The sequence below is a fragment of the Zerene cesonia genome, chromosome 7 (genome assembly GCF_012273895.1).
Source record: "Zerene cesonia ecotype Mississippi chromosome 7, Zerene_cesonia_1.1, whole genome shotgun sequence".
NCBI classification, from domain to species: Eukaryota; Metazoa; Arthropoda; class Insecta; order Lepidoptera; family Pieridae; genus Zerene; species Zerene cesonia.
The window spans coordinates 2,428,019-2,452,042 of record NC_052108.1 but is presented as its reverse complement, the minus strand read 5'-3'; the positions used below and the strand labels follow the sequence as shown (position 1 = coordinate 2,452,042).

The window sequence follows — 24,024 nt, the reverse complement described above, 5'->3', positions numbered from 1 at the left end:
ATTTATACCTTGTTGCGAGTAAATTTTAATTTATCGTCGAGTTCCCATAAAAATGAATGATAATTCAACGAGATAAATACAACAAAACATGCCTTGTGTCCAGACCATTTCCTATATAATAAATTTCTACAGTATTCGTGTCCGTTGTGCTACCATTAAATACATCTCGACCAGTTACCATGACTGTACTATAATAGCGTTCAGGAAATCTCTGAGAAAAAGAGTTCTCGAAATATAAATACGAGCTTTTTGGATTAATTTTTTTTTCAGCTTTATTATTCAGTTTTCCTTCTTGTTCTTTCAAATAAGTATTGTACGGACTACATGCCTTCTTAGATGAATTTTTTAATAGAACAGATATTACGTAATGAATTGAGTGGATCTATGCAGTTACGTTGGAAGCATGTTTTTATTATATTATAATTTGTATCAATGTTACGAACTAATATTGTTTAATATAATTGGAGTTCATTATGAAAAAGTATCACATTAGGTAGTATATTGTGGTCGAGTTATTTATTTGCGTAAGGCATTTAGTAGTCCTAGGCGAGACGCTCGTAATTCGTCGCATTGTTATATTACTGATTGAAGTAAAAACATGAAGCATATTTAATCGTCTTCATAGCATTAATCAAGAGCTTTTATTATAATACAAACGGTCATTAAAGCGACGGACGCATGTTTTGCTAAATTTGTGTGAAAATGAGACAGATACGAAAATAACTTGCGTTAATGTTATTTGATTATAATGAGCTTGTCAGCCTCGCACACATGCACAACAAAATGCTTTAGCGGTGTTAAATATACAAAGATATAATACAATATAATTAAACAGACACATTCGCTTTTGATTGGGAGTATCAATTAGTGCGCATTCAAGTATCAATTAGTTCATGAGAAATCTTAACTTTATAAGGACCTTTGATATTCATTCCTCATTATGGAGTCCTTAAGACTCGATTCTTAGGCTAAACTCTTGTAGTCTGAGAACATTAAAAAAAAGAATCAATATTTTATTATTTTACATCGCAACAATGTAAGCTGAAGATTTATATTAGGTTATGGGGTTTGTCGCAACCCAATAATCTTGTTAAAATAATAAAAATAGCTACTTAGTTAACAGGTAGCCTCAGACAGCCTAGGAAAATATTATTGTTGTTTCTTATGTTCAAGATTCTAACAAGTAGATAACATTCGACGTGACTATTAAGACAATACCTACTTCATTATACGTATTTCATGAATGGGCTCGTAGATTCCGCAAGGTACGTAGCTTTGTTAGCTAATAACAATCTTAATTTTAACAATGACTAAATTTGAGCCCCTCTTAATATGTCAAGTATCATTCTAGATGACACTCGTTGTCGGCTTTGCATCATTATAATGACAAGTTGGATTCTGGCAGTGACGGATACTTTGTCATTATTTCATTGCAAATTATATAAATTTAATTGTCACTGGGCAAAATGGGTGTGAAATGCTGTAGGTACTTGCAACGCTGGGGAAGGTTCGATGTGGCTTGTTTTGTGTGTTTGAAAGTTTATTAAGAGTTTGTTTGTTTAAACTGTAATTATTGTAAAGTCTAGCTTCAGTTATGTAAGTAAGTTTAAATAATTACCCAGTAATAATGTGAAATCCTAACATTCATATAAATAGACCGTACAGCTAGCTATTCAATTGCAAGAATTTTTTTGGTGATGTCTTTGCGTAGAACCAGACGGTAGTTGTTTACATTTGCATATTAGGACAAAAAGAACTGCTATAACATCGATGTATAAAGTACGTATTTAACTAAGTTATTGTATTAGTTATAATGATAATAATAAAAAACATAATATCCTAAATATTTTCGTTTTTAAGTAAAATTTTAACTATTTTTGATGTAATTTAACTCAACCATTTCTTAATCTTTCTTCTTCTTATATATAAAATTCTCGTGTCACAATGTTAGTCTCTATACTCCTCCGAAACGGCTTGACCGATTCCTCTGAAATTTGGTAAGCATATTGGGTAGGTCTGAGAATCGGCTAACATCTATTTTTCATACCACTAAACGATAAGAGTAAGGCGGAACAGCGTTTGCCGGGTGCAGCTAGTATTATTATAATTAAGCGTTGCAACAGCATCGGTCCATTATGAAAATCTGTAACATGAATAATTAGAAAAACAAACATGGTAGCTGATGCGTAACATGCGGATGGAAAGAGGATTCCCAAATGATAATGACGCGTGTAAATATATAAAAGAAGCTATGAATATTTATTTATCTGCCTGGGGACGTTGAGTGTACAGTTGGTTTATAATAACGAGGTACGGAAGGGTATTCGGAGTGCGTGGTGCGTACAATGGTGATGATAGTATTGTACTTTATATCCCAGCGACTAATAGAATGTAATATACCTATTTTAAACGACTATTTGTAGAACAATAGGTGTATGTAACATAATCGATACAGCGATCGGGTTAACTAGGTGTTAGATTCGCGGCATGTGTGTTAGAGCGTATTATTATTAATAAATCTATCCTATAACACCATTTTTATATCGCAATTTGATTATAAGGATTTGTATGTACTCATACTACTAGTGTTGAAAAAAAAACTGTAAACTTTTGTTGCCATAAAAAGTTCAATGATTCTTTAGTCATATAGAATTCCGATCGTTAGTCATAATCTGACTCTAGATATCTCTTTGAAACGCTTAATTTTTTTTACGTATTGTGTGAGCTGATTTGATGCGTTGTTGATGCACAAATACATAGTTGTTTAAGATGAGTAAGTTTCGACTCATCGTAGCACTGTTCGATGACATATGCAGGATAATTGAATAGCCATGACAATTACGTCTCCCTTGTATATTTATGTCACGAACAAAGCGATCCACAACTACTGAATAATATGTAAATTAAAAAATAAACAGACGACGCTGTGCCGGTATAAACAAAGAAAGAGTGTTTGGCCACCCTCGCCAAACAAACAGACGTGGTTTCTTTACGAAGGGGTTTAAAAACACAGAACGATACTAGCATGTCCACCCTTTGTTTTTGTTTGGACATTGATTTCCGAGCGGTCCTTGTTTCAAATGTGTCCCGTCATAACAATTTTAATGTAATTTCACCTGTCATATGATATTTAAAGCGTAATAATTCAGAGGAGATGTTATATTTATGTAATATTAAACAGACACGACCGGACTGTGTCCTGTTGGCCTTTTATTAGTCTTCAAGTGATGAAAAGGCATGAACTGTTGTAGACAGTCGTTTATTACGTTGAGCTGATAGGCACAGCAGGTAACAAACGGAAATAAACCTATGATTTTAAATATATTGGAATTCAACTCTTCATAAAAAATTTACAACCTATCATAAACTAAATATTAACACTACACAAAGAAGCGTGTACTCAGTGTGCACTCGATACTGTAGTACGCTTCATATTAAGTTAATAATTAATTGAATTTCGCGGTTGAAATATTCATCTCGCTTTCTGATTAAGTTACGACTATATTTCTCAGTATATACACCTTGATTGTGTATCATGTACGAGATGCTGTAAGTTGGTGAAGCTCACTCAATTAGACATTCATAATAAGTGAAATTGGGCTAGTTGTGAATTTTATAATGCAGTTAGAAGTGAAGTGAAATTTGGGACACATAGTACATTGTACGCTTCTGATTTTGTTATGTAACTTTAGTGTCATCAATAATATGGAGCGTGTATCAAATTATAATAAATTTATAAACATACTACCGAAAATTTAATTTACAATAGAAAACTAGTAAAGGTTTGTTAAGGCTCGTTATTCGCGAAATAACAAAACAATGTGCACACTTTACAGTATGTAACACATTACCTATAGATGTTATGGATATTAAAGCGCTAACGCTAACGCGTCGATATAAAAATTGCCAAAGCCGTTATTGTTTTCGAAGGACAAACGGTCGTTATTCATGTGTCCATTTTAATTACGAAGATGTCAGGTAAAATTAAAATGCGGGGTGAAATTGACGGGAGCTTAAAAGCTCGATAAACATTTTTATTCGGTTTTGCGGGATATGGACGTGTTCGTAAAATATTTTTATGAATGTTTCACGATATTATACTGGGTAGAAGTAATGAGATACTAAAGTTTTAGTAACGCACCGGTCTAGATTAATTTTGACTGGGATTATGTACCTTAGGGGCAGAACTTAGGAGATACCTCGACGATTGATTGCATCTATAAAAAAATCTAGATTTAGCCCAATAGGTACATTTAGTCCCGATATGAAGTTAATGGGCTTTTAAACATAAATGCTTTGATAATAATATACCTTTGAAAAAAGGACATCATACAAGAACCTTACATGTACAACAAAATATGTTGTTAATATTTTAATAAAGCCTACCGAGTTGTGGTCGTTTGTACGTAAATACATTACTGGCATTTGAATATGAGAAACAATACGGAAAAGTGGCGCATAAAATATACGAAAAAAGTACGGTGACTTTACGTCCGAGTGGTTTTGAAGTGGCCATAATACATCCAATAAAAGTATCGCTGCTCCCGAATTCAAGGCGCGTATCGGGAATCGCGCCCGGCGCCGGAGCCTTCCTACCCCCGTGACCCACTTACATTACGGAATAGGTGTTCAGTGCACGCTAAATTGTCATTTCTATTTACATTCCCCGCTATAACACGCGCAATACGGTGAATTTTATAAAAGCCGCTTGTTAATGAGTTCCTATTGAAGTTGAATATTTTAAAGCGAACTTATAGCCGGAATACGAATTGAATAGTCGGCCTTCGCCAACTTTGCTCTGAGGTATTCGTTCTTAAGTGCTGACTATAAAGCGGTCTCGGCTTTAAGAATCGCGAATTAATATTAATAGGCCACTTCGATTTTTTAAATTTATTAACGTCGATAAGACACGTCGAGTGTAAATCAAAATATCTCTCATCCACCTTTCCCTTTTTTATCTGACGTGATCGATTGTCTCGATAATCGATTTGTTCAGTTCAGTCGATTTTGCTGTCTATCGATGATTTATTCGTTTCGTGTTTACGCGTCAATGTCGTCCTTTTGTGACGCTAACGCGTTTCCAGAGTGCCCCTCGATGCGGAAATATTGACATCGAGAGAAAAATAGCTCCTTTCGAAGCCGCCGATTTGACGCCTCCTTTATTTTGCTTAAAATTAATTCCACGGGGGCGGAGATTATGACGGGATTTCCTCATCTACAGCGGATGTTCCTCGAGAATTTTTATATTCTACAGTTATTTATACTTAATGTCATGTAATTCATTGAAGATTTATTTAATACTCAATTATTATGTTTGCAGACTGGAGTGGCGGTGGAAACGGTGAATATCGTGTCCGAAGACAGCTGTCAGTATCATCAGACTCGAAATTGTTGGACGAGGGAGCGAGGGAGGACGCGAGGGTCGTCATGAGGCCGAAGCGACCACCTAGGCCCAAGTCTGAGGCGTTCCTTGGGCCACACGAAAACTCAAATAGACGCACCAAGCGATTTAGTGCCTTTGGGGTGAGTGAAGTTCTGTTATCGACAATATCAGGCGGAGCTTATTTGTAAGAGAGAATAAAAATAGGACTTTTTTTTAATACCAATTTCATTTATGATATTATAGTATGAAATGAAAATGGGTCAATTTATATAGCGTAAACTTCAAGCGAATTTATGATAAGCAAAAAAAAACGTAACTATTAAGATCAGATTGTATGGTGTGCAGAAATAAGTGATATTGGCGATAAAGCGTTAATCTTAAGCAATGTAGGGTCACTGAACGTGTCGCGAGAGGGCAGTTATTCGCAACTCCCCGAGGGTACAAGGAGTAATGTGGATCTGAGGTGCACTCGACGAGAACAGCTTTCGGCGACTTTGATAGATCGCTCATATGTCGACGCGGACATGTTAGTTATTGGAGCACTTCTAGCGAACATTTGCAAGGATGTATTAGCATAATGATTGAAGTTTGTTTTATTACAATATTGGATTGCCCCGTGTAAAAGGCGGGTGTCTTCTACATTATCACTTCGAATGGGCTTCATATATGGGCGCATATATAATTATTCAAATTCGTCGAAGTCTACTCCTGCTTCATTATTTTTTTTATATATAACTTAATATAAATTGGTTACATCTCTACATTTTCTTCAGTAGGAATGTGAAAACCTGGATAAGTGTATTCTTCTCAATCTTCTTAATTTAAACTTTTTCTTTAATATTTCAAAAAGTAAATATGTTTTGATGGATTTTAACAAACTTATAACGTGATTTCGTATAGAATAAGATAGATAGGTAAAACGTTTATTAAAGAGATAATAAATAATGATTATTTTCCAAAATATGAAACAGATGAAAATTTATTTGACACATTGCCCATGCTGACAGAAATAAATATTCTGTAAATTTTTCTTCAATGTCACACCTTTATAAATAAAATTTAAGTCACAATGTGTGAATTACGTATCAACTAAATGACATTAAGGTATCCCTAATCCAATACACCACGTTAATGTTATTACACGAAATGATGGTTTAATAAAAATTATCGTATGTCATGGAAATATTATAATTACGGTCACATTTAGCGTTCACGGTGACACTGTTCCAGTTCTCATGGGAAGTGCTCACTTGAATGTTACTGTTTTACATTCACTTAATATGTTTGCAACTATTGAATTTCTCTGCGAATAAAGTTACATATTTTAGCATTAATTCACCTATATATGCATGTAGTCGAGTCTTGCGATACGCATTTTCTCTTATTACAATTTTATAGTATTTTTTCCTTAGTTTGTGATATTTTTATTGATTGCGTTATGTCAAGTATTATAAACGTTTTACTTCACTATGACATTTTTAGGCGATATCGTAATGCAAATAAGTAATTTGTTTTGACAATAACAACGCAATTAGTTTTATCGTATTATAGATGAAGATAACAGTGAAATCCTCGAACAGATTAACGTTATGAGTTCGATTAGCCGACATTCTTTACGAACCACGCATACTTTTCCATAATAAACCATCCAAATACCTGCTTATAAATTTAAGACTTCAAAATAAGCTACACGGAACTCGGGCCGGCATGTGAACCGTATTCCGTACGCAACATTAATCAACTCAAATATTTAGTCAAGCTCGGAGAGGAGATAGCGAAACGGCGCTAGAACTTCTATTTTATGTTGCACGTATGATATAATGTGTACACGTTGTGTTGGTTTTGGCTAATTTAGTGCCTAATCGCGTAATGTAAACATGCGAGATTAGAAAAGATAATGTACATACTTGTATAATGTTTTCGTAGTTTATTATATAACCGGCGGTCTGTTTTTGTACGAAAAGTATGTTCCTACATAAATATCTGTAGCAAGTGTCAGTTCGCTCACGTCTTATTTTTAATAGAGTGATTCAAAGAGTTTAATAATATATATCGTGTTATGTGTAGGCGGGCAACACTGGCTGCTATTTTTGAAAATGAATTTTTTTTTAGTTTTCTTCTTTACGTTTGTCAACCTTCTTTGGTTTTGGGAACGATTTATATGCTGTGAATTTAAAAATATTTATATACATGGTCAAATTTATATTTTCTGCACATATACTGCGTGGCCTTTATTAATTTGACACACGATGTCGCGCTACAAAATTAGTATAAATTATTATACCTAATTAATTACAAGTAACCTACCTACATATAAAATATGAAGCGAACGTTTCGTGCAAACAATAACCGTTCCGAATAATGAAGCCACGTTTGTATGGAGTTACATTAATTACTCTATTTACGAAATAGAAGCGAATGTCGGAAACGCAACAAACACCCACCCCAGTTTTCCATCCGTCTTCAATCTGTCACCCGCACGCGTGCTATTCTTGACGTTTACGAAGATTATCACACGCTGTGTTTGGGCTATAAAGCCCGGGGAATGTTAAGTTATCGTTTGTTGTTTTATGTTAGTGATATTGAATCAAAGCGGCTTATGCCGAAGGAGCTTGAGATATGTGACAGATGTTCAGGGTGGATGTGACGATGCTATAAACTAGGATCTATAACTTCTCGTCCAATTTAATCTCCCAGCAATAATTAAAATATAAGACGACTTTGTACTCTAAATAAAGGAGTTTGTAAAAAAAGAATACCGACTACGATAATTTTCTATATAATCACTTATTGATATTATGTCAGTACCATTATAACCCACGGTAACGCAAATTGCTGCTTATAGTGTTAAGCATACATTTAAGTGACTTTCCAATAAATATTGACTAGCACCAGAGTCGATTTTTTTTTCGTCCATGTAATTAATAAGCCAACGGAAACGACCCATACATCACTCGCGTGTGGTCTTTCTTGTTCATTACTCCACTTCACCATTAGCACAGGAATAAATGAACACATAAAATTGACAATACAAAATTCCTTGAAATGCAATGCTGCGTAAACAATATGTTTTGTACTATTAAATGTCAATTAATTATCATTTTAAACAAGCTTTGCAAACGTTTCGTTAATTAATTAAATCATTTCCATTGATATATTGTAAATTCCGGCGCTGCTGTATTCAATTTATTTTATCGCACAAATTGAATTGGTGATTTGTCCATTACAGGAATGTTACATATTTTTTACACGACACGCTTGTATGGTCACAGTATGTACTGTTTTGTATAAAAGCGCAAAAAATTCTAAAACATTTATGTTGCAAGCTTCAAATAATAGGGTTATTTAGTACTGATTCAACAGAAACTGTGATTTGTATAGAGGTGATTCCGTAGTATGGACTTTGCGTGGGTCAGCTTTTCCTTTGTCAAAACTTCTTAAATACCAGATGAAAATCGCAGCATTCGAAACTTGAACTGAAGAAGCTATACTACACAATGTAATAGATATAATATCCGCACGATTTCCAATATTTACAATCAATACAAGGCTAGCAAGATCAACACTGAATGTTTTCCGAAAATTAATTCCAGTGCATTGTAGTAAATATATGCAAAGCCGGCGCCGTAAATTTGCGGATTAACAAGTGACCTCGTTCGGTACATGTGATAAATGGTGTTTTTTGTCCGCAGGGTGACTCTCCGTTCGGGAAATCCGAGGCGTATATAAAACTGGAGCAACTCGGCGAAGGGTCTTACGCTACGGTTTATAAGGGTTATAGCAAGTGAGTGCTGATAGTGGTCATTTTAGTGATATGCAATGTTTTTGAGGTGTTCATTATTGGTTTGTTTGTAACAGTACTGAACAGTTATTAATATACAAATATTCAATCGGTACAATAGAATACCTTTGTAGTTACTAAGTAGCTGTATATTTCATGATGATAACCAACTAAGGTTGTCATCATGAAATATACAACATTGATAGATAAACATAGTTATTATTGCGTTCATAACACAAGCAATGTGTCCCATACCTCGTTAGGTAGGAGTTTAGTAGGAGAGTTTAGTAGGAGTCTGGAGGTCTTGCTTGCCGTTGGCAAGCAAGACCTCCAGACTCGGGCCGCTCACGTCGTAATACATATGCCTTAAAATTATTTCGCCGTAGGTAGGTAGTTCCTTGTTACGTAGAGATAAGATTTTATTTCTATAAAAATGTGTTCATTGTATGGACGTACTTACAGGGAAATTATTTAAAGAGATTTAATTTATTTATATAAACAAGGCAATTTATTTCATAAAGCACTAAATAAAAACTCGAGCGCGGCGATTCTGATGTCTTTCGGAAGAGCCTTGGCTACACTCAATATGTAAAACAGGCTCTTAGCCTACTTCGCGTCAACGTTTCGCTTTAATGCGAACTTCTCAAATATACAGAGGATTTCCAACCTGCTTGAATGTTTCCTATTTGACTTTTAAAACTTTGCGCAGTCAACTTTTAAATTTACTTTTTCGTGCTTTTGACAAGTAGGGAGAAAGGTAGGTAGGTAGGCACAGTCCGTACGATCTGAGTAAAAGTATAAAATTCCTTTCAACCGATTTTTGCTAATTCAATACACAGGAATATAGAGATTTTAAAACATAATAGTTATACTGGTACATAATAGTTATATATTTTAACATGTATAAATTACGTGTCGCGTTGCTTGTCCGAGGTGGACTTCTAAATTTCTCAACCGATTTTAATCAAATTTATCATCCATGTGCAGTTTGGTTCAACTTAAAAGGTGGCATAGTTTGTATTTATTTCAATTGCGATAAATGACTACCCGGGCGGAGACGGGGGGGGGGTGCAACTTGTATTCATATATAATAGTTGAGTAATAGATATAAATTGAAAAAAAAATCTTATAATCAGATTATCAACTCCAACATAATACAGCTCTATAAAATAACACTTATACAGACTTCCAGATTTAATTATCAATCCTTTTACTAACTAAAAATCTAATAACCCACAACAAAATTTTATCTCACTTCTCAATCACCTCTGCAAAGTTTACCTGAAATTGAACCATGATTATTTTATTCGATACAAGTGTTCCGTCTATTTGATGTGGGCGAAACTGTAGCGGCAAGTTTGCAAATGCTGCGGAAACTTGTTGTCTAAGTCAACTCGTCCCACTTGCCAAATTGTGGTGTTCATGGTGTTTCTAACTTTCCTAGCGCATGTATTATGTAGTGATTATTATTTCTAGGAGGATAATAGGTTATGGTAGTGTGGGGCTGTTATATTAAACTTTTCAGTGAGTCTAACGATCAACACTCGATATAAAAAAGAGGTTATTTTTACGAGCTGCAATGATTTTAAATGTCCATAGTTATTTTAAAGTCAATTTTCCATCAATTACGTACTTGCTTGCCTCAAATAAGTTGACGCATACTTTGGAACGAGTAATTAATGTCTCGTGCGAAGTTAGCTAAATTTGTATTTAACACTTTGCAAGCGGCGGTTTAAACTACTATAAAATATACGCTTAATAATGGTTGTATTAAGAGGTTCAAAATAGTTTAGTATCTGTTAAGGTTGAGTAATGGCTAGCTTTTACCGTTAAAGCAGCTCTAGTAATGTTTAAGGGTGGTTCGTTGTACTCTATTTGTCAGATCTCTATAATTGTCGTCTTCAAGTTTAAATTATGATAGATTAGTATCTCAACTCAGAGTGGAATGCGATAACTAGTTTTGCGAGCAATTTGAGCTGTAACTATTTTATACACGCTTGTTTCATCATCAGCCCATATATGTTCCCACTGCTGGGACTCAGGCCTCCTATGAGGGTTCAGGCCATAATCCACCACGCTGGCCAAGTGCGGGTTGGCAGATGTCACATGCCGTCGAACTTTTAATTCTTGGACTTGCCGGTTTCCTCACGATGTTTTCCTTCACCGTTGAAGCAGTGGTGATGTTATCTACATGCGCAGATAAATTGAAAAATCAATCTATTTCCTGCGCGCTCGCCCGGTCTCGAATCCCGACTTATCGATTTTGAAGTCCGAGGTCCTTACCACTGAGCCACCACTGCTTTACACGCTTGTTTAATGAAATAATTAATCTCACTATAATTGTATTCTAAACAAAGGAACTAAGGCACTTCGAGTATTTGAAATTTTTTGAGCAAATTTTTCTTCTCAGTATATTCTGCTTTATGATACTAGGATAATCATTAAAGATGTCCGTATTCTAAACAGTTTAACGCAGCAAGTCGTTGCGCTAAAGGAGATAAGACTACGGGAGGAGGAAGGTGCACCGTTCACGGCGATACGCGAGGCGTCGCTCCTAAAGGAGCTGAAGCATGCGAACATCGTGACGCTGCACGATATCGTGCACACTAGGGAGACGCTTACATTCGTGTTCGAGTTTGTGGTGAGTTTTATAATCGAAACTATTTTCATTAAAACCTTACAACAAAAGGAGTGAAGACTTTAATGCCCGCTGTTTCTCTATTTGATTATTAATAGTATTGTCTCGCTCTAGGACACGGATTTATCACAATATATGGAGAGGCATCCCGGCGGACTCAACCGTCACAACGTTAGGCTGTTTATGTTCCAATTACTTCGAGGCTTGTCTTATTGTCATCTGAGAAGAGTTTTACACAGGTATGATGTAATAAATAGATGTTAATAGTAAATTTCAGTAATTATGTTAATTTAAAAAAAAATACATCGTTATTAGCATTATTATATTACGAGGGACCTAGACAGCGCCCCTGAGGTACACCGAATTGTTTTCTATCCATTATTCAAATTCAAATATTTTCTTGTTCAATGTTGAAATACATTTCCGTCCACAGGGATGTGAAACCTCAGAACCTATTAATAAGTTCGCACGGAGAACTCAAGTTGGCAGACTTTGGTCTCGCCAGGGCGAAGTCGGTTCCCAGTCATACGTACTCGCATGAAGTTGTCACGTTATGGTACAGGCCACCAGGTAAGATGCTTATTATAAATCGATTTTAAACTTGTTGTTAAAATTTCACAATTGTGTACACGTTATTATGCTTTAGTCCAATATTAATGTAAAATAGTTTACTAAATGCAACCTTATTTGCATTACAAGATGTCTTATTTGAAGTAATTCTATTTTAATGCCTTTTCTGGCGTTAATGATTACTTTATTTAAATTCTTATTTGTTTAAAGTAAAATTTGTTTAGAGAAGAAAAATGAAAGGAGGAAAACTCTCAAAAGTGTTTTTTAGGGTCAGTTTTGTGTTGATTTGTTATCCTATAGAAATATATATTTTTTAAGACTTAATATAATTTTGTATTTTTAAGACGTGCTGATATAATAATTTTTATACAGATGTACTACTGGGCAGCACCGAGTACTCGACGTCGCTGGACATGTGGGGCGTGGGCTGCATCTTCGTGGAAATGCTCTGCGGCGTGCCCACCTTCCCCGGCGTCCGTGACAGCGACGACCAGCTCGATAAGATATTTAAAGTGAGCAACTTAATTATTACTATCAAGAATAAAGTGTATGGGAATAAAAATCTATACATTCCTTCAACACAACAAAATAGTCATATTTAAAACTAGAGCACAAATGGCGACCTTACGGCTAAAGACCATCTCTATCCCTTTTTTGTCGATTTTTTTTTATGAACACAGACAGAAAAATAAAACACTGAAGTACGCAATACAGTGAGTTTGTGTCGCGCCAGGTGCTGGGCACGCCGACGGAGGAGAGCTGGGCGGGCGTGAGCCGGCTGGGCGGGCTGCGCGCGCACACGGCGCGCTGGGGCTGGTGCGCCGCGCGGCCGCTGGGCGCCGCGTTCCCGCGCATGCGCGACGCGGGCCGCGACGCGCAGCGCCTCGCCGCCGCGCTGCTGCAGCCCGACCCGGCGCGCCGCCTGCCCGCGCCGCGCGCCATGCGCCACGACTACTTCGCCGCGCTGCCGCCGCGCCTCGCCGACCTGCCCGACGGTACGTTACTCCGGAACTTTCTACAGCGACGCAGCGCGCGAACGCTCTGCGCCATACTTGACCGATAGAAATAACGTTTGTTCCACCTTAACATACACATTGAAACAAACACCGACAATAATAAATACAACAAAGAAAGAATATGCAAGTAGCAGTACATTTAAATATAGATAAATAATTATAATAAGTAATGGAAACACGTCATATATGCGCATAATTAAGGTGGAAGGGCATGCCACTCGGCATGTGCCATTCCAAGACGAGACTGGATGTCACGCCGTGAGTGAATTTGGTACCCAAATAAAGTGAAAAAAAAACACATGCAACAACAACACAGCGATACTGCTTAACAGTTTCAGAAACTTCTAGAACGTCGCAACAGTACTCTTCAGCTGCACTACGGTTTATGTCTACATGTATCACATCCATACATCATCACCTGTTTCGGAAACTGAGTACCTTCTAGGATACGTACCGAACTGCACCTTCTTGACCACATTTTATGTAACTAATAGAACTCGTGGTAACCACTTATCCAGAACATAATATGTTTTCCACCCAACAACACCGCGGAATTCTTCCATATTATCACAATATTGTTTTGCACCTGGATTACGTTTCTATTGAAACGAGTAAAAAATGATTAATTCTTGCAATCAATCGATGCCCAAGTTGGTCTAATTTGTTCCTTATTAGTTTCCAACACTATCCTGCTCGATTCTCTCAAATTGTATTCAATCGAGTTGTCCTCTACACCTCAAAGACACGTGCTCTATTGGCAGAGTCAATAGCCCGCATTCTGATTCGGGAATGTGATCATTGATGTTTCACTACTCAAACCACACTACGGATTCCTTGCTCCTAATAGATCATTACAAACTATAGTACTAGGTGTACTAGAATTCCAATTATATCTGGAAACTTCACGTGACGCTTGTAAAATAACTAAATAATTTCGAGTGCTGTTTTGTGATGTTAAAATAATTCCATTTGAAAACCCTTATTTTAACTACGTCGTCTAGATTATAATAACGAAATGACAGTGATAAATCTATAATTGACTGATTGTATTAAGCTGAAGAGTATGTTTGTTTAAACACGGTAATCTCAGGAACTGCTGGACCAATTTCTAAAATCTACCAGCGTTAGATATGTACGTGATCCCTGAATGATATGGGCAATATATTTTGTAAATTGATAGCATACGATGTACGAAAAAGACCGATCGAGAAAATATAAAAAACTATCAATTATAATACAAAGTTCTTCTTATTATCCAAATTGTGTTCGTAACTTTGCACACTACGCTGCTGACATGCACTTAACTTCAGAGATAACTTGGTGAACTTTACGTGCATCAAACTCACATATTCCGCAAGTTTCCCCGTGCGGCGCTGCCGTGGCCCACATTCTTATATCTCCTGTGAGCGGTTGCCAAACGAATGTAAACGCAATTTTGGCAAACGGAATGCCGACTTAAGTATTTGTATAATATGACTCGGGTGTAGTTAGAGAAATGCTTAAATATTGAGAATAGAGATGGCTCGTTTGTTAGATGGTTATTTTTTTCTTTAGAGCGTTTTTTAAACGTTTGTATTTACCCTAAAGATATTAAATATACAAACTTTTTTAAGAAATGTGCATCTGCAAGACTTAACGTATTTAATTTAACTCTAATATATTGTATATTTTAGACATGATACTTTGAACTTGGACACTTTTTCGAAAATATTAATATTAGTATAATGTAATCTAGATTCAAATATAAAGCCTCATATCACAGTTTATTTCGTAACGATAAAATGTAGCTTGAAATGATAGGTGTTGAGTTTTATTCATAAAATAAACTCAGTATTGCAAGTGATTTAACATTCACGTGTACGAGAATAAAAGCCGATAAATCTCAACAGTTTTGCGAGAGTTACTTTAGTAACGCATTTAACCCTTGTAATCGGGTGACCTAATCATTTCAATAGGTACTCGACGACATATTTTATTCATGCGACATTTGTATGGAAATTTGCATGAAGCGTAACTTTATATATGGACGACAAATAAGACCTGCGATTGCAGACAGACACAGCCTCGAAATGTAGTGTTACTATATCTATATAATGACTATACATAATATACATTAATGTTGTTTAAATTTTCACTCGTCGAAATAAAATATCATATGTTTTATGTATACGAAAAATTTACGTGTTTTAGCAGCTCGTTTTGAGACGTTTATTTTAATTTGTCGTATGTGTAATTGAAATTTCTTTTTTTAAGGTTATAGCAAAATGATTATTAAGCTTTGTGTATATGTGTGTGTGTGTGTGTGTGTGTTATTACTTTATTCCTGATACATAATAATAATAATGGTATGCTTTTGTTACAGAGGTGTCAATATTCACGGTGGAGGGCGTGTGCCTCCACCCCGAGGAGTAGGAGCCCACCGATGCGAACTTTTAGTTGAATCTTTGTTCCTTGATATCGTCGACATGCGAAAAGCGACACGTTCATTAGTTAGTACGTTTCAATTCCTATAGTTTAAATGGTCGGAAATCTGGTTGAATTGTTTCGGTGGACCAAAATTTCGTGATACTCCCTCCCCGCCCCCCCCCACCCCGCGTGCGGGAGGCATTCAATGCCGGCGGCGTTTTGTTCGGCCCCCCCCTAGCTACGGTACGGCGTATGCTGCGATATATTAACTGGATTGTTCAATTTTCACTATCGTTTATATTTGGTTTTATAAAGTCACAAAATGTATGAAAATGTTTTAGATGTGTTTCGATATGAAAAACTGTACACGGAACAGGGACGGGGTGGACAGAGATGGAGACATAAACGCATTTGCCGTCCTTGTCTCGCAACGCAAAAACCAACTGTCATTATACCGTGTTATTTTTTATGTATGAACAAAACTGAGTTATTTGTTGGTGAAAATTTATATGAATAGTGTTTGAAGTTTGTATATCGCGGTGTTTAGGCATTTGGAGGCGAGTCGTCCGCCGACAGTGTCGCGCTTGTTAAGCTTCTAATATCCATCCATATGATTCAATTATTCTATGGTGACAAGGTAATCGTTAGGTGTCGAGTGTATTATATAAACGGAGCAGTGTGCCATGTATTGTATTGTATTGTATTGTATCTATAACTGAGAGCGACGATTTATTTTAAAAGTATTTTTATGCTGGATAATATATCTTATATTATGCTCATAATTTTTGGGAGAAATTTTGAAGATGTTTATCTGTATCTAATAAGCGATTGTAAGTGATGACACGCAGTCTTATGAGAGATAGATGCGCTTTGAGCACTCAAGTTTAAATTGAACGCAACATTTTTTTTTTCTTACATATTTTTCGTAAATTCTCGATGAATTGCACATTCCTTCCAAAGTGCTCAATAGTGTGTTTAGGAATATTTCTACATTAAGCCTATCTGGTGCCGCGATGCCTCATCGAAGAATGACCACAGTACTGAATGAACGATTAAAATGATATTTTTGTTATGATTTACATAATGATGCAAATCGAAATACTATTTTATTTATTAAATTTATATTCAAAATGAAGATTTACGATACCATAACATCGGTCGGTAAGCGTAATGCAGATATATAGTCGGGTTACACTATTTTATTAACCGTCTTTTAAATTGCCTTTCGGAATATCGAGCGATGGGCTGCTTGCAGTGGTACCGTGTGAATTGAACGTCAACCGAAATCTATTTAGCGTTAGTCCCGCCAATTAGGTTTAACCACAGATTAAGTAAAAAAACAAAAAAAAAAAAATTACGGTATTGAGAAAAAACGTTGGTTTTAAATAGCATTTAGATTTATCCATCGACTCTGAAGTAATACAATACAATGGGTTATTTGAATCACGGTTTAATCTTGGGTTACATCTAATGGGTGCGACTTGAGTATCGCGTCAGATCTCAGATGTAAGTGTGGGACCGTCCTGTATTGATAGGGATATTAAACAATTACTAAATGGAGGGTTAGGTTATATATTGAGAGAGTGCCGTCGCATGACTAGGAAAATTTACCTGTTTAGTGAATTAGGTCCCCCACGATAAGGTTAGCATATTAGCTATCGGCGCGATCACAACTTCAGATTTTTTCAGACGGTATTTAGGAAAATAAAATGCTTTTTGATTATTTCCATTGGAGTTTTTAGTTGTAGTCGGATACCGCGAAAGGCAATATGTTCGACGTAGGAGGGATTGTTAGTTAACAGCCCCTGGGAATGTAAAGAATATGAAAGTATTTTTATTTCTTTACTGTAAATCAAAACAGCCAATCAGTTTCTTTTTCACAATTTCTCTGTATTCGTACAGCTAACGTGGTTACATAATAAGACTCCCTTACCAAAAACCTCAACGAACTTTTATTTCTAATAATAAGCATAATATGCCATTCGCACGTTTAAAATTTCTCTTATTATTTTTAACTGTTGAAATAGTATAAGTGAATAGTAAAAGGATTAATTTGAGTTGTGATTGCGCCGGTTTAGGGAAGTATACGTAGAGTAGCGTAGTAACGAGCTTTAGACACGTTAACTCCGAGTGGGGCGGGGGAGCGGTATTGGGCGAAACTAATGCTGCCTAGCAGCCGAATTGTGGCATTCAATACTATATGATATAATTAGATAATCCATATTAAATTTCTTAGCAAAAAAAAAATTGATTCATCAAAATTTTTCACATATCGTTTCTTTCAATTTCTTTCTTACAATACGCAATTAAATATATCTAGCTCTGGGTAGTTTGATTAGAGATTATAGCGAAGTTAGAGTGCTAGAAGGTTTTAGCGACGAAATTAATTTACGATAAGTGCCTATAAATGTTTTAACGAATGTACCTAATTCCAATCGGACTCGCGCGCCGCGTACCGCTCCCCGGAATATAGGTGAAGTTAATTATAAATTCGGTTCCAAACACCAATTAGCGAGTAATGATATTGTATAGAGACGCAATACTTGTAATGTACATGACTTGTTGATTTATGTGTATTTGTATAATTTAGTGGAGTCACCCGTTGAGTGAGGCACGGACGCACACGCGTTGTATGATATGTGTATATTATTTGAGATTTATGAATGGTTCACGGTGTGCTCGCACGCGTTTCAACTGTCCGTAAACGTCTTTATATACCGTCGCTAATACGCTTCGTGGAATTTTGTGAGAATCATCAAATATTTCGCTTGTTAAGATCTAGTCCAGACAAACGAAATGAAAGTTTTATGCGACGCTTTGTGAATAACCTAAATCCGTGTGTCAAGGGAACACACCAGCGAGTAGCTAGCGACCTTGTAGTCGCCGTGAAAGAGTTAAGGATTTACGTTTCTATTTTATTTACGAACACGATGTTAAATTGAAGTAACGATCCTTCAATGAATTAGTTTGTTTTGGCCTTTTGCTATTCCTGTCGAGGGTGATGTAGCTTATTATAACTGATCACGAAATTTTAAAACCACATTCCTTTATTTAATATTCTAACTTTTCCATTAAATAAGCAAATCAAAGCCCTTTCGGGTTAGATTTTTGTGCTTAAATAAGAAATAAACAATAATACATTCACATTTACATATGAAAAGAAAGGTTAGTTGAAACTCGTGTAAGCATACCAATGTAACGTGTAAAACACTATAACTGCATTTGTATAATGAAGAACTGATCTTGTATGGATTAAGAAGTGTCGAATGTGCGATTTGTAAATAGTTGACTTTAGTTATTTCATAATTATCTTTAGTTACGACCCTATAATGTTGCCATTGCCTGTATGAATCCTTAGTCTCTTGATTTGTAAGTGTTTTTTTTTTCATGTTAAATGCGATTATTGTTCGCCTGTGAAATCAGGTTTTGGGCTAGGACATTATGAAATTTTAGTTTTGAAGGGTATGTTCATGCTAAAACTTTTTGATTAATTGTGAACTACATACATACAACGCTGGTTTACTTGATGAAATTGATTGGGAAGAAAATTTGATTAATTAATTAATCAATTTTTTTTATTATTATATAATAGTATGATACGGGTCGATAAAGAATAGATTCAAATAGCTGCGTATCATAAACTATTTCGAGCGAGACAACATGCTATCAAACGCTATTGTACAAATGAGATACCAAGTATTCAGATGAATTCAATCTATTCTTTATTGGCACGGGTAATTCGTTTTATATGAGATGAACCTACCCTTATATTTTAAACATAAATGCCGCGTCAATATGAGATTGTTTTATTATTTAATATTGTAGGGTATCCGATTTTATTAATTTGATTTTTTTATATTATACGCTCATGATTTTTGCCCCAGGTTTATTTTATTATTCATGTGTATACAACGTGCTTCTAATGGTTTGAAAGATTGTACATACGATATTTGAACTGATAATAATAAAAATTTTTATTTCATAATGATGTATTGTGTTTTATTCTACCTTTCCCAAAAATACTGAAAACTATTAAGTTTCTTTGCCAACTTTTTATTCTACCTTTAATTTTTTTACTTCGAATTCTATGTGAAGCCTATATTTTTATGATTAGAAAGTTATGAATTTCAAACAAAAAATGTAGAAGATGTACTGAATAAAAAGTGAATTTCATTTCTTTAAAATGAAATAAATACATTTCACAGTTCGTTCCTTTTATATAAAAAACAACGTCCTCGTTTGAATAAAGACAGAAAGAATCACTATTTACATCATAACTATGCACAAAACTGTTGCAAACTAAATCATAACGCTTTTTATTTCATATTCTTTAGGTCTACTGTAAAAGGATTTTATATACAATTCACTATCTGGAAGCGAAATAAAAAAAAAAAAATGTAATACACCTAACAGTTAGTCCTATACTGCTAAGTATTTATTATTAATCTCCTAAAAAAGAGACTTTAAAACAACTAGTCAACATAATGAATTGATGAAATAAATGAGGCTAGATTTAAATTTCCACTTAGCGTTATTGTCATGCACTTCATCATAATGAGTGCTAATGCGTTATTTGCAAATATAATTATAACATTTAAAAACCCGTGATCGTCTTCACAAGAGCGCTAAATACTTGCAGGTTTTGTTTAAAATATTAACTCATCACATGATATGATAATGAAATAAGATATTTATTTACACAAGTGATATTAAACTTAAGATCCGTTATGCAATGTTTGGAAATTATATTAGAGGATATAGTGTAAAAGGCATTAAGATATAATCGTAATGTAAAAGGTATTATAAGAATAACTTATTAATTTATTGTCATCAGCCCATCACATTGTTTTCGCCACTACAATCAATGTCCACCACGTCGGCGAAGTATGAATGGGAGATTACACATGTCGTAGAATTTTTTGTATCTTAGTCAAGTTAATCTATATTAATATTATAAAGCCGAAGAGTTTGTTTGTTTGTTTGAACGCACTTATCTCAAGGACTACTGGTCCGATTTGAAAAATTCTTTCAGTGTTAGATAGCCCATTTATTGAGGAAGGCTATTAAGTTTCTTTGAAGGCTTTGGTAGGCTATTAATTTTATAGGCTATATATGCACCACGGGTGAAGCCGGGACGGAGCGCTCGTGATTAATATATAGATGCTATGATTAATGAAATTAAATTTGGTCCGTTGGTCTATTCACCAACATTCTAATATGTTTATAGAAATCGTACACCTGTTCTGTAACCCCGTATAATAATTATTATGATTACTTTGGCTCTTATATCTATATCTATTAATATTTACAAAACAGCTCTTATAAAAAGCAAAGTGGCACATACAAATACAAATAATTTCAAAAAAAGCGGATAAAGGAAATAAGCAGCCATTGTCCACAAAACGTAGGACAGAAAAACAATGTGAAACAGACATGAGCTAGACTATCATATCATAATCGAAACAATTGCGTCCACTTGACAACAGAACAAAGCTCAGATCCTTTAATATTACACCGAAAGAAAATTATATAACAAAAGGCTCGGTTGACGCCGAGAAATCGGGAAACCGTGAAATACCCGGCGCGTTGGCGACATGCCAGCCCCGACAGTGACTGAAGCCTGAAACTTGTAATATTATGTAAAATATCAATATATTATACCGACCACTTGGATCGGATGAAGGTACTTAGAGTATGAATAAGAATTTTGGGGCTTTGTCAGATGTAATTCGCTGAGACATCGTTTATTCAGGGCTTTACTGATTTGTGATTTTATTTGATGTTACGATATTAAAATACGTATTATAAAATACAATCGTGATATATAATAGAATTAAAATAAGTCATTGTATCTTTTAAGATAATTTAATTTGAAGGGCCCTGCCGTTAAATAAACTGCATCTCTAAAAACATTTTTATTCTTTACGATTATTCGATCTTTCTTTTTGAGCGAATTAAAAGAGGGAGTGCAAGGGGACGATAAATTCGTCAGAAACACCAAAGAAAAGTTAACGCCTTTCGAATTTTGAGGGCGACGTAGTGTTGTCTGACCTAATTATTCTCCCTCGCCAAAATGAACTTAGCACGAAACATGAAACGGTATGAACACACACAACACAAATTTCGTCATTTTATCCAACCTCATGTAACAAAGGAGAACTTCGCAAGTTTGGACGTAGAGAGCTCTTTGGAACTCGTTTGATAACACTTTCTTTTCTTATGGGTTTTAGAAATGGCATCATTTGTAAGTATTTTATTAAGCTGAATCCGCGAATATATTATTTCTCCTCCTCAGTCAGTTCCTCACAGTTGAGGATCGTGACCTCTCATCACTTTTTTGACGGTTTCTCTCCACCTGTTACGGTCTTCAGCTTGGTGGAGAGCGACGTTCATAGGTATGTCCAGCTGTTGGGTCACCTGATCTGCCCATCTTCTTGGACTACGGCCTCTCGGTCTCTTGCCTTCTACTTTTCCAGTAACAGTCAGCCTCTCTAGACTATCGAAATTGCGCGCAATATGGCCAAAGTACTGAAGTACGCGCTTTAGGCATTCAGTGGAGAGACGAGGTTGGTTGAGCATACCTAGCTCACTCAGAATAGATGCGTTGGTTCTCCGCGCTGTCCATGGGATATTAAGCATTTTGCGCCAACACCACATTTCAAATGCATCTATTCTTTGTCTATCAGCTGCCTTTATCGTCCATGCTTCAGCGCCATAAAGGAATATAGAAAATACTAAGGTGCGGACGATGTGTATTTTGGTGCGTCTATTGATGTTACTGGTTTTCCATATCCGATTGAGCTGATTCATGGCTGTTTTGGACATTCCAATGCGACGACGGATTTCTGGTTCGCAGTTTCCCCTATTATTTATGAGTGACCCAAGGTAGACGAATTCATCTACGGTATCATAGTCGTTTAGTGCATTAGTGCGGGGAATCGTTGCGAATCGGTCGACGTACATCAGCTTTGTTTTGGGTTTATTAATCGATAGTCCCATTTCTTGACTGACTGTTTCCAGACGTAAGAGACTATATTATTAAATTAGGTATAATTTTTTAAAAAGCAAGACTTGATTGTACGTAACATTATTATTTTGTCTAAATATTAAGAGTCAATATTTTGTGTTTTAAAACAAGGTCGTAAGTAAGACACTATAAGCTATCATAAGTACCTAACATATTATACCACCATATTATGCACCATGCAATATTGATAGAATTAACGATATGTATTGGATCTTAGAAAATTCATGATAAGAATAATTTTTAATTACATGTTCTCAAATGGTTCCAAATATAGTACCAAAAGTTATAATCTTACCATACCATTGACCTCAGATTAAACTAACTAAATTTTGACAATTTATAACCGAGTAGGTCCAAAGCGTAGTTAGAAATCAGGAGCGCAAATCTCCAACTAAAACTTAGGGAGCCTTAACGAATTAAAGTCTTTAAGTGACTTAGTTCATTGATCTTACGGTTAACAATATCAAATAAATGTAAATGAACCTACCCAATTGATAATTGCTAGGGCCGCAAAAGCGTTCCTTAATGTTAAGCAAATCAACGTTTGGACGTTTTTTGCATTTGTAAAATACATTGTTACTCCAGACAAGACTCGCATTTTACATTTTTCTCTCAGTACTAGTACGTGTACCAGAATCAACTTTAGGGAATTTCCCAGAAATAGAAATAGATATAAAAAGAATTATCAATTAGGATGTTCCTTAAAAGTAATCTTTATGGATCTTTTTAAGTACCGTGTCACCTACTGGGGTATGGGGCAGATGATATACATCTGTTTCACTGATCGATTTTTTTTTATGGACAAGTAGGTGATCAGCCTTCTGTGTCCTGCCAGACCGAAACATCTTTTTGTGCGTTCCCACCGGGAATCGAACCCAGGACACTTCGGACCTACGCAACGCGTTAACCATTGTGCCAAGGAGGCGGTCAAATTATCTAATGGTATATAATCATTATTTAACCACAGATATTGTATTCCATAATATAATTTTATATACTAATAGTAAATTTAACACATTTGTACTAAACTTTGCCAATACTATTCCACTGCTCTTAATAGGATTCTTAAATACCTTGCGGCAGCATTTTTTCTAGGTTAAAAGGGTTCTTTCATACACATTTAGTCGTTTCACTTTATTGAAGCCCCCACTCCCTCCTTATATCTTTATGATATTTGTATAATTAATCTATAACGTAACGTTA

At 35.5% G+C, this 24,024-nt stretch overlaps 1 protein-coding gene across 2 annotated transcripts in view; it reads left to right on the top strand.

Annotated features, from left to right (window-relative positions):
• LOC119840908 (cyclin-dependent kinase 14) overlaps positions 1 to 19,782 on the top strand; it is a 76,975-nt gene extending 57,193 nt beyond the window's left edge. For both annotated transcript variants that reach the window (XM_038367684.1, XM_038367685.1), the window contains exons 4-11: positions 5,321 to 5,523; positions 9,076 to 9,167; positions 11,631 to 11,805; positions 11,917 to 12,041; positions 12,236 to 12,372; positions 12,745 to 12,884; positions 13,106 to 13,367; positions 15,751 to 19,782. In XM_038367684.1, coding sequence (XP_038223612.1) covers positions 5,321 to 5,523; positions 9,076 to 9,167; positions 11,631 to 11,805; positions 11,917 to 12,041; positions 12,236 to 12,372; positions 12,745 to 12,884; positions 13,106 to 13,367; positions 15,751 to 15,800 — 1,184 coding nt within the window. In that variant the 3' untranslated portion in view covers positions 15,801 to 19,782. The remainder of the gene's footprint in view (positions 1 to 5,320; positions 5,524 to 9,075; positions 9,168 to 11,630; positions 11,806 to 11,916; positions 12,042 to 12,235; positions 12,373 to 12,744; positions 12,885 to 13,105; positions 13,368 to 15,750) is intronic.
• The last annotated feature ends 4,242 nt before the right edge of the window (positions 19,783 to 24,024 follow it).